Source organism: Coregonus lavaretus, assembly GCF_964263955.1.
Source record: "Coregonus lavaretus genome assembly, chromosome: 14".
Classification (NCBI taxonomy): domain Eukaryota; kingdom Metazoa; phylum Chordata; class Actinopteri; order Salmoniformes; family Salmonidae; genus Coregonus; species Coregonus lavaretus.
In genome coordinates, this window is record NC_140001.1 from 45,253,554 (window position 1) to 45,265,700 (window position 12,147).

A 12,147-nucleotide genomic window follows, 5' to 3' on the forward strand; every position below is an offset into this window, starting at 1 on the left:
CTGGACATAGTAGGATGTCCCATAGGGTGGCGCACAATTGGCCCAGCGTCGTCCGGGGTTTAGCCGGGGTAGGCCGTCATTGTAAATTAGAATTTGTTCTTAACTGACTTTCCTACATAAAATACCGTTTTTTAAAAAAAGGATCCGGTTGGGATACTGGCCCTTTAAATGGGCGTGTCCTCTCGTGTTTACACTTTTTACGTTCACAGAGTTTCTAAACCCAGAGGCGCAACATTGCGAGACTTCCGGGAACTCTTGAGAAACAGACCAAACAGACCAGGCCGGGGTTTGGGGTTTGAGAAGTCAATGATAGAAGTTAAAAAGTATTCCTTAGTTGTTAATTTTCTAAAAATCTAAAGATACAACCTAGATTAGAGACAATGTCTTACGTAGTTGGACATGTTGGTACTCCAACCTCGTAAAAGTGACAAACTGACAAGTTTTCATTTTCGTCAAAAACAACTTTATATTGAGTGCCGTTGATTTGACGGCGTGCACATGCGTAGTTCGGCACGAGACGACCGTTAGACCCGAAGAAGTGTTTCTACGCTTGAGCTTGCCGAGCGAAAGGTCTCCATGACATTGCCAACAAATGTGCTCGGGGATTTCTACTGGAGAAGCAGTTTTAGCCTATCTTCATAGTGTACTGTCTTTGATACAGTCACTGGTTTTTACGAATGACTGACAGGGATGAAGAGGATAACAGCGCCCTCGTAGAGCAGCGTCACACAGAGCGATTAGTCCAGCGACGAGGACAGAAAAGTGCGTGGCTTCCTCTTCTGGTCTTCAACTTCCATTGACAGAATAAAAACTGTTATTGTATTTTGTTTTGCTTTGACGGACGTGATGAGTGGCAGGGTTGGCGACCTAAATCCGAAGCAGGCTGAGGCATTGGAGGAGGTGAATTTCTGTACTGTATATTTCTGTATCTGTGTCGCATTTATTTCTGTTTGACGATCTGACGGTCATCGATGCTGTTGGAACTTTGAACCTTCCTATCTTGGCTGCAATGCACGTTACGGTATATGACTATCTGTAGGAAGATGTCATGGCTGCAATACGCTGTCACCTATTTATGTATTTTATCAAGTTTTTCCTTCTGAGGTTTCTCTGTAATACGGGTCACAAAAGTTGATTGGTGATTAAAATGATGTAACCACCTAACTGGGTTTAAAATCTACCCTAAGCCTATTATTACATGAATTCTCATGTTATTAATAATTAATACTTTTTTATGTAATTACAGTTTACTGTAAAGAATTTAGTATATGTATCTCCCTTGAAATGTTTGGTTCTTGTGTATGATTTTAGTTTAATCGGATATATTTTAGGAAATGAAACTGAGATGTGAGTTGAAAAACTCTATTGAATTTACTGTGACCAATGTGCTTTGTTTTAAGAGATTAACTTCCACACACAAGTCTGAAGCTTTCATGTTATATAGCAGCAGGTCGCTGTGGTTTTCTTATAACAATTCATTTCACATGCTTGCTTTCATGTTTACCACTAAACCCATGTGTGCATCATCACTAAAACACCTATACCCCTTTTGTCTCTCTCTCTCTCTCTCTCTCTCTCTCTCTCTCTCTCTCTCTCACTGCCTCTCTCTCTCTCTCTCTCTCTCTCTCACTGCCTCTCTCTCTCTCTCTCTCTCACTGCCTCTCTCTCTCTCTCTCTCTCTCACTGCCTCTCTCACTGCCTCTCTCTCTCTCACTGCCCCTCTCTCTCTATCTCTGCCACCCTGTTTTATCCTTGGGCAGTTTCGAGAGAGGATTCAGGATGTTCTTCCACTACTTCCTGCTCAGCATGACCACTTCTTGTTGCGCTGGCTCAGAGGTAAGGCAGACTAACTAACCACCTGTTGCTTCACCACGGTGGGCTTGGAGCTGGAATTATCTGTTCTGCTAGGAGAGCTGCAAGGCTGTTAAGACCATGCCTGAGAAGGGTCTGACTCTCCAGTCCAGTTGAGTTGGGATAGATAGGCTACTGAAGAAGGTGATTATTATCTTTGATGGACGTTGTTACACAGCAACAGATATTTCATTTTCAACTGAACAATTCAACAGTTAAAACTTGTATGTCTCAAAGCGCAAACTACCGCATTTAACCATGGCAAGGTGACTGGGAATATGGCAGAATACAAACAGTGTAGCTATTCACTCCGCAAGGCGATCAAACAGGCAAAACGTCAGTATAGAGACAAAGTGGAGTCGCAATTCAACGGTTCTGACACGAGACGTATGTGTCAGGGTCTTCCAACAATCACGGACTACAAAAGGAAAACCAGCCAAGTCGCCGACACCGACGTCTTGCTTCCGGACAAGCTAAACACCTTCTTCACCCGCTTTGAGAATAACACAGTGCCACTGACGCGGCCCACTACCAAGGACTGTGGGCTCTCCTTCTCCGTGGCTGACGTGAGTAAGACATTTAAGCGTGATAACCCTTGCAAGGCTGCCGGCCCAGACGGCATCACTAGCCGCGTCCTCAGAGCATGCGCAGACCAGCTGGCTGGTGTGTTCAATCTCTCCCTATCCCAGTCTGCTGTCCCCACATGCTTCACGATGGCCACCATTGTTCCTGTACCCAAGAAAGCAAAGGTAACTGAACTGAATGACTATCGCCCTGTAGCACTCACCTCTGTCATCATGAAGTGCTTTGAGAGACTAGTCAAGGACCATATCACCTCTACCTTACTTGTCACCCTAGACCCACTTCAATTTGCTTACCGCCCCAATTGATCCACAGACGATGCAATCGCCATCACACTGCACACTGCCCTATCCTATCTGGACAAGAGGAATACCTATGTAAGAATGCTGTTCATTGACTATAGCGCAGCATTCAACACCATAGTACCCTCCAAGCTCATCATTCACCCAAACGAGGGCATTGCGTTCATCCACCTCTGGCCTGCTGGCTCCCCTACCTCTGCGGAAGCACAGTTCCCGCTCAGCCCAGACAAAACTGTTCGCTGCTCTGGAACCCCAATGGTGGAACAAGCTCCCTCACGACGCCAGGACAGCGGAGTCACTCACCACCTTCCGGAGACACTTGAAACCCCACCTTTTTAAGGAATACCTGGGATAGGATAAAGTAATCCTTCTACCCCCCCCCCCCCCCCCTTACCCCACCCCATAAAAAAAAAAAAAATACTATTGTAAAGTGGTTGTCCAACTGGCTATCACAAGGTGAATGCACCAATTTGTAAGTCGCTCTGGATAAGAGCGTCTGCTAAATGACGAAAATGTGAATGTAAATGTAATTAAGCTTGAGGCCCTGGGTATGAACCCCGCCCTGTGCAACTGGGTCCTGGACTTCCTAACGGGCCGCCCCCAGGTGGTGAAGGTGGGAAACAACACCTCCACTTCGCTGATCCTCAACAAAGGAGCCCCACAAGGGTGCATGCTCAGCCAACTCCTGTACTCCCTGTTCACCCATGACTGAATGGCCAAGCACGCCTCCAACTCAATCATCAAGTTCGCAGATGACACAACAGTAGTAGGCTAGATTACCAACAATGACGAGACAGCCTACAGGGAGGAGGTGAGGGCTCTGGGAGTGTGGTGCCAAGAAAATAACCTCTCACTCAACGTCAACAAAACAAAGGAGATGATCGTGGACTTCAGGAAACAGCAGAGAGTGCACCCCCCTATCCACATCAACGGGACCGCAGTGGAGAAGGTGGAAAGCTTCAGGTTCCTTGGCGTACACATCACTGACAATCTGAAATGGTCCACCCACACAGACAGTGTGTTGAAGGAAGCACAACAGAGCCTCTTCAAACTCAGGAGGCTGAAGAAATTTGGCTTTGCACCTAAAACCCTCACAAACTTTTACAGATGCACAATTGAGAGCATCCTGTCGGGCTGTATCACCGCCTGGTACGGCAACTTCACTGCCCGCAACTGCAGGGCTCTCCAGATGGTTGTGCGGTCTGCCCAATGCATTACTGAGGGCAAACTACCCGCCCTCCAGGACACCTACAGCACCCGATGTCACAGGAAGGCCAAAAAGATAATCGACCACCTGAGCCACTGCTGTTCACCCCGCTATCATCCAGAAGGCGTGGTCAGTACAGGTGCATCAAAGCTGGGACCGAGAGACTGAAAAACAGCTTCTATCTCAAGGCCATCAGACTGTTAAATAGCCATCACTAGCACATTAGAGGCTGCTGCATATAGACATAGACTAGAAATCACTGGCCACTTTAAGAAATGGAACACTAGTCACTTTAATAATGTTTACATATCTTGCATTACTCATCTCATATGTATATACTGTATTATATAATATTCTACTGTATCTTAGTCCATGCCGCTCTGTCATTGCTCGTCCATATATGTATATATTCTTAATTCCATTCCTTACTTATATTGTGTGTATTGGGTATATGTTGTTACTTGTTAGATATTACTGCACTGTCGGAGCTAGAAGCACAAGCATTTCGCTACACCTGCAATAACATCTGCTAAACACGTGAATATGACAAATAAAATTTGATTTAATTTGGTTTTGCAAATAGAGAAGTTACCAACTGGTTTTCGAACGGTTACTGACCATGAGAAAAGTTACCACACCTGCGTAGCTACAGTAAATGCTTTCGTTTGGCGGTGGAAGGTGTTTGTAAGGTTTGTTAGATGGGGCTATCTTTATAGCTGGTATATAACTGTAATAACTTTTAAATAGCTGATGGCTAATAGCTGATTAGCTTGGACATGAACAGTGTTAGAGCTTTTGTTAAAACTCTTCACCCGGTTGCAAGTGACAGTTACAGGGCCTGAGAGAGCGGGAGAGGTCTGTGGTCTAGAGTTGATTAGTGGAGTGACCGGTTGTAGTAACACAGCGAGTGAGAGGCAGGCGTTGGAAAGAATGCCTTGTTGTAGATTGGAATAGACTGGATTCACGCAGGCTCTCTGAATCCTTATAATCTAGGACTAATCTAGGGCTAATCGCATAGAACCTATAAAACAGTGACTCATGCATCTGTTATTAGTAATGGCAGCCTAACATACACTTAGCCCTTCCACTGATGGTCTGTGTCTGTCAGGTGTTCTATAACTATTCCTATTTTATTTGCAATTAGAAAGCGCTTGTTACAATGTGTTGATCCTTGGCAGATCATAAAGATCTAGGCTAATAATCAGAGCTGCACTCACTGCATAGAATGTATTGGTCTTAATGGTCGACTGGGCAAAAACACAAAAATAACGGCTTTAAACTGTATAACTGATCAATGCACCACCACACCAGGTAATTGAATGCTTCAAAAGCAAAGATATTTCTGAATAAGATATTCGGCTACAGAAGTGGGATTCCTTACAGATCTCTACAGCTTCAGTCCAAAAACAAATCCTGTGAAGTGACGTCAACATATACTGGAAGAGTTACTGGCTAGCTACAGTGGCTAGCTTAGCTAACGAACTAGCTACACTATATATAGTATGTGGACACTAATGTTCCAGGATTGCCGCGCAGAAGAAATGCCATGCCGCGCAGAGACGGAAGAGATTGAACTTCACTGAGTTCTCCCCATTAGTTTGCGCTATATAGTTATAGTATATAACGTTTTTTTCTGTGATCGAATCTACATGATATCATCCCCTTTTCAATGCAACATACAAAAACAAATCTATCTTTGCAAGATTGAGTCTGTGATTTTGTTGTAGGCAGAGCGCAACAGAGTTGAATTGTATTGGCAGAGGGAGCCCAAGAGCGGTCTTTCACCCACATGAGCGGTCTTTCACCCACATGAGCGGTCTTTCACCCACATGAGCGAATGCGCTTTTCAGATCAGTTCAGATCAGAGTCGCGTGTGTGCACATTTGTTGATGTTCTTTGCTAGTTAGCGAGTTATTAGCCCAGTTATAGATAAGTATAGGTCAACAATGGGGAGTTCCTGCTGCCTACAAGAACAAAAACCGTGTACGCTACATTTCAAGCGGTCTTTGAAAAACCAGTCAGGTAAAAAGCTTATGTCATAATTCAAGAGTCAGTGTTGTGTTTTGAGACAGGCTTGAATATGTAAATAAGCCAAAAGGTTGAGGGGTAGTCTACATTGTCTAATTCTCCGTATGGTAATAATAATACATTTTATTTTGTAAAGTGGTTTCTTGCATCATACAACACAATACAAAGCAATTTACAGTCACCTATTTGGCCTATGGTGTTACAGACCAAGTTACAGAACAAGTAAATCATTAATTAATTTCAAGCCCTTCATAATGTAAAAACATTTTTAAAAGTGTCATGCAATGTGGTTGTGGGTTCGATTCCCACGGGGGGCCAGTATAAAAATTAAAAAAATTCACTAACTGTAAGTCGCTCTGGAAAAGAGCGTCTGCTAAATGACTAAAATGTAAATGTATGCCTGTATTGAACACCACATACAGTATAGACTACTGTAGGCTATATCATAGAAATCAAAACCTATTTCCATGTGAAAATGTTATGGGATTTGCTTAATTGGTTTTGTTGGTAGGCCTACATTATGCTCAAATAGCAACAATATGGGCCTCCCGAGTGGCGCAGTGCTTGAGACGTCACTACAGCCCCTGGTTCGATCCCAGGCTGTGTCACAGCCGGCCATGACTTGGAGACTCAAGAGGCGGCGTACAATTGGCCCAGCGTTGTCCGGGTTAGGGGAGGGTTTGACCGGCCGAGATTTCCTTGTCCCATCGCGCTCTAGCGACTCCTTGTGGCGTGCCGGGCGCCTGCAAGCTGATTTCGGTCGCCAGCTGGACGGTGTTTCCTCCGACACATTGGTGCGGCTGGCTTTCGGGTTAAGCTAGCAGTGTGTCAAGAAGCAGTGCAGCTTGGCAGGGTCGTGTTTCGAAGGACGCTTGGCTCTCGACCTTCACCTCTCCCGAGTCCATAGGGGAGTTGCAGCGATGAGACAAGACTGTAACTACCAATTGAATATCACGAAATTGGGGAGAAAAAGGGGTAAAAGTACCAACAAAAAATATATATATATTGACTATTGGCTACTGTCTAAAACTGTAAGGGTGCAGCCTCAGTGTTCACTGTAAACACCGGAAGTTCCACAAAATTCTGACAATGTTCAATTTGCTCAGTGCCCCCCAAAATTTGAGGAACATTGGTAGACACACCTTCAAATTAGTGGATTTGGCTATTTCAGCCACACCCGTTGCTGACAGGTGTATAAAATCGAGCAATCTCCATAGACAAACATTGGTAGTAGAACGGCCATACTGAAGAGCTCAGTGACTTTCAATGTGGCACCGTCATAGGATGCCATCTTTCCAACAAGTCAGTTCGTCATGTTTGTGCCCTGCTATAGCTTCCCCGGTCAACTGTAAGTGCTGTTATTGTGAAGTGGAAACGTCTAGGAGCAACAAACAAGCTCACAGAACGGGACCGCCGAGGGCTGAAGCGCGTAGTGCGTAAAAATAATCTGTCCTCGGTTGCAACACTCACTACCGAGTTCCAAACTGCCTCTGGAAGCAACGTCAGCACAACAACTGTTCGTCGGGAGCTTCATGAAATGGGTTTTCATGGCCGAGCAGCAGCACACAAGCCTAAGATCACCATGCGCATCGGCGAGTGGTGTAAAGCTCGCCGCCATTGGACTCTGAAGTGAAGAATCACGCTTCACCATCTGGCAGTCCGGTGGACGAATCTGGGTTTGGAGGATGTCAGGAGAACGCTACCTGCCCCAACGCATAGTGCTAACTGCCCAACCTCACTAATGCTCTTGGAATTGGTCCCCGCAGCAATGTTCCAACATCTAGTGGAAAGCCTTCGCAGAACAGTGGAGGCTGTTATAGCAGCAAAGGGGGGACCAATTCCATATTAATGCCCATGATTTTGGAATGAGATGTTCTACAAGCAGGTGTCCACATACTTTTGGTCATGTAGTGTACGTCGGTCGCGGCGCACATGACCAGAATGACACATCGATGAACCACCAAAGGCACACCCGATTTGGTCCACACTATCCGGGATCCTTGGGACGTCTCTACCCCATTGAAGTAGAAATGTAAAATGGTAAGGGGGGGTTTAGGGTAGGGGAGTCCCAAGGATTGCATTTAGCACTGACTAGGGCTGTTACGGTGACCATATTACCGCCACATCGACAGTCACGAGTAATGACCGCAGTCAAAAGCCATCGGACCATTTAGTCACAGTAACTAGGCTTCTCCAAAACTGTGCTCTGATGCTGCTGATGGTCATTAGTAGCCTACCAAACTTGCTAACTGCCAGTCGCTAATGGCCTGGCGCTTTGCAATCTATTGTCCCTCTAATCACTCTGACATCAATGCAAATGCCATATCAAATCAAACACTTCATGAGCGCCCATGAGCTCATGTTATGCAACATTTCTATAGGCTATGCAATTGCTTGAGAAAACAGAGTTTTGATGGCCTCTATTAAAAAGAAGAGGAGCCTATCAGCTTTCTATAGGTTAGGCCTACTATATATATTTCCTAATATTAAGCACATTGCTTCACTTTACAACAGGAGTATAGCCTACCTGGCTGGCATGAAAATGAACCACTGGAAAAGCGTCCTCCATTCGCTATTTAAGTGCATAGATTACATATATTTTTTTCCTCTGCCCTGTTCCGACAAGTGCATGATAATGGTCCATTCTAAATCAGAACTAATTTCACACATGCAGTGCATTCGGAAAGTATTCACACCCCTAGACTTTTTCCACATTTTGTTACGTTACAGCCTTATTCTAAAATTGATTAAATGTTTTTGTTTCCTCATCAATCTACACACAATACCCCATAATGACGAAGCGAAAACAACTTGATTGGAATCCACCTGTGGTAAATTCAATTGATTGGACATGATATGGAAAGGCACACACCTGTCTATATAAGGTCCCACAGTTGACATGGCATGTCAGAGCAAAAACCAAGCCATGAGGTCGAAGGAATTGTCCGTAGAGCTCTGAGACAGGATTGTGTCAAGGCACAGATCTGGGGAAGGGTACCAAAAAATGTCTGCAGCATTGAAGGTCCCCAAGAACACAGTGGCCTCCATCATTCTTAAATGGAAGAAGTTTGGAATCACCAACACCCTTCCTAGAGCTGGCTGCCCAGGCTAGCTGAGCAATCGTGGGAGAAGGGCCTTGGTCAGGGAGGTGACCAAGAACCCGATGGTCACTCTGACAGAGTTCCTCTGTGGTAGAGTGGTCAGACGGAAGCCACTCCTCAGTAAAAGGCACATGACAGCCTGCATGGAGTTTGCCAAAAGGCACCTAAAAGACTCTCAGACCATAAGAAACAAAATTCTCTGATGAAACCAAGATTGAACTCTTTCGCATGAATGCCATCCCTATGGGGAAGCATAGTGGTGGCAGCATCATGCTGTTGGGATGTTTTTCAGCGGCAGTTACTGGGAGACTAGTCAGGATCAAGGGAAAGATGAATGGAGCAAAGTACAGAGTGATCCTTGATGAAAACCTGCTCCAGAGCGCTCAGGACCTTAGACTGGGGCGAAGGTTCACCTTCCAACAGGACAACGACCCTAAGTACACAGACAAGACAATGCAGGAGTGGCTTCGGGACAAGTCTCTGAATGTCCTTGAGTGGCCCAGCCAGAGCCTGGACTTGAACCCGATCAAACATCTCTGGAGAGACCTGAAAATAGCTGTGCAGCGACGCTCCCCATCCAACCTGACAGAGCTTGAGATGATCTGCAGAGAAAAATGGGAGAAACTCCCCAAATACAGGGGTGCCAAGCTTGTAGCATCATACCCAATAAGACTTGAGACTGTAATCGCTGCCAAAGGTGCTTCAACAAAGTACATGACTACAGGGTCTGAATACTTATGTAAATGTGATATATACGTTTTTTTTCTTTTTATAAACTTGCTACAATTTCTAAACCTGTTTTTGCTTTGTTACTATGGGGTATTGCGTGTAGATTGATGAGGGAAAAAAATAATTCAATCAATTTTAGAATAAGGCTGTAACGTTACAAAATGTGGAAAAAGTCAATGGGTCTGAATACTTTCCGAATGAACTATATATTATTTAGTATAAGTAAAGTCAAGATTCAATTAAGAATAGTCTGATGGGTGACAATATTATCACTTGTGAATTATGTATTATCACTTGTGAATGATGCCCAACATGGGCAGTAAGGCAAGAAACAGCACATGCTTTTTTTTGGTGACTTTTTCTAATCATAGTCGCCCACATCATGTAGCCTAGCCCATATGCCTATATGTTTTGATAAGGTTTGTATCACAACTAAAGTGGCCAAATAACTCAAAATGTAGCCTATAGGCCCAAGACCCCTGGAACACAGTTAGAGAGCACATAGCCTACAGAGCCTAGTGAAAGATGTGTCATTGCGCAATCGCATGTGAACAGAGAACAGAGTTTTGACTGGCCACTATTTAAAAAAGGATCCTAACTTTCTTGTGCTGCTATATTTATTGCTCAATTCTTAAAATAAAGCACAATAATCCCACTTCACAACCTGGCATACATAGGCGCGTGTGTTTAACGTTTGGGGAAGCACCATAAAAATGCACCTTTATAATAAAGCATTCCATACATCATCGCATTTGCAAACTTATGTAAGATAGCTATTACTATTCGTAATGTGATGAGTAGATTGGCTAGTCATAGTTTTGGCTACAAATATAACTCAATCACTGTTCGCTAAGAAATACTGTTCATTGCATGGCTGAGCGACTATAGCATAGAGTAGGCCTAGGCTAAACCTTTTATAAACACATTTCATGCAATTCTACTACACTTTATATGACTGGAGACATTAGCAGAATATCTTTGAATACGACAAATTACAGGGTAGCCGACTCTGCTGACACTGACAAACAGATCAATAAAAACGACGTTGTCCATATAATAGGCCTACGAGAAGGGGAGACACAAATAGAATATGATGTCCATTTAAATTGGAGGAGGAAATTATTGTAAAAAAAAAAGTAGCACTGACCCAACAATGATAAATAGTGAAAGTGCGCACTAACCGGGAATATTACCAATGCTCTCCACTGGTGCCAATAAGATAGGCTATATTGTTGTTCACTCAATTAAGTTGAGAATTTTGATAACTTAAAGACAGATTAGTATTTTCGTTGTCTTCTCTTAACAGCAATAAAAGACAGTCGCAACTCAACAATAATCTGCCCAAATTGCGAGTGCTGCCTTTCCTTCCGACTGTAGGCAATACGATTTAAAACAATCCACAATTATTTAAAAAAAAGAAGCTAATGATCCTCTGTGGCCATATAATTTCGGCAATATAATTACATTTACATTTACATTTTAGTCATTTAGCAGACGCTCTTATCCAGAGTGACTTACAGTTAAGTGAGTGCATACATTTTCATACTGGCCCCCCGTGGGAAACGAACCCACAACCCTGGCGTTGCAAACGCCATGCTCTACAAACTGAGCTACATCCCTGCCGGCCATTCCCTCCCCTACCCGCGACGACGCTGGCTAATTGTGCGCCGCCCCACGGGTCTCCCGGTCGCGGCCGGCTATGACAGGGTCTGGATTCAATTTACTTTAGGAAAAGCTTTCCCTAGCGTTATGGACATGCTGCCTATGCTTGCATATTAAAAACATAACTGCACGTAACCTCCATTCGCTATTCGAGTGCAGGCTACGGATGACGTTTTTTTTTGTGGGCCATTATAAATAAAAAGTAATTCCACCCATAGACTATATGTAAAGACCAGATTAAATTAAGAAAAGTCTGATGGGTGAGAATATTGTCAAGTGCTTGTCAAATTATGAATGTGAGACTAATGAAGTGTGTGCAGTCTGCACAAGAAGCAGAGTAGAGCTCATGCCTTTCATGCAACTTTTTTCAAAGTCGCATCACGCAGCCTTAGGTTATATGTTTTGATTTTTAATACATTCTAACATTTGTATCACACCTAAAGTAGTGTAAATAACACTAAATTAAGCATATATGAGGACCGGTTTCTTTGTTAACTGCTCAACACAGAATAGCCGCATGTGCGCACTCTCTCGGAAATCGTTTGGAGAAAATATCCTTTGTATTTTATTCAGCTATGTTTATTGTATTCTTCATACTATAAAATACTATAAAATAATGCCACGGAATTCCAAGCAAATCTTGTCTGCTAAATGAACTAGTGTAGCCCACAGCCATATGGCATAG

At 43.8% G+C, this 12,147-nt stretch overlaps 1 protein-coding gene across 1 annotated transcript in view; it reads left to right on the top strand.

Annotated features, from left to right (window-relative positions):
- Nucleotides 1-570: 570 nt before the first annotated feature.
- The window catches only part of LOC311141765 (SEC14-like protein 2), a 43,984-nt gene continuing 32,407 nt past the window's right edge, over nucleotides 571-12,147 (top strand). The window contains exons 1-2 of the mRNA XM_084177209.1: nucleotides 571-900; nucleotides 1,761-1,836. Of these exons, the coding sequence (XP_084033335.1) occupies nucleotides 847-900; nucleotides 1,761-1,836 (130 nt within the window). The 5' untranslated portion in view covers nucleotides 571-846. The remainder of the gene's footprint in view (nucleotides 901-1,760; nucleotides 1,837-12,147) is intronic.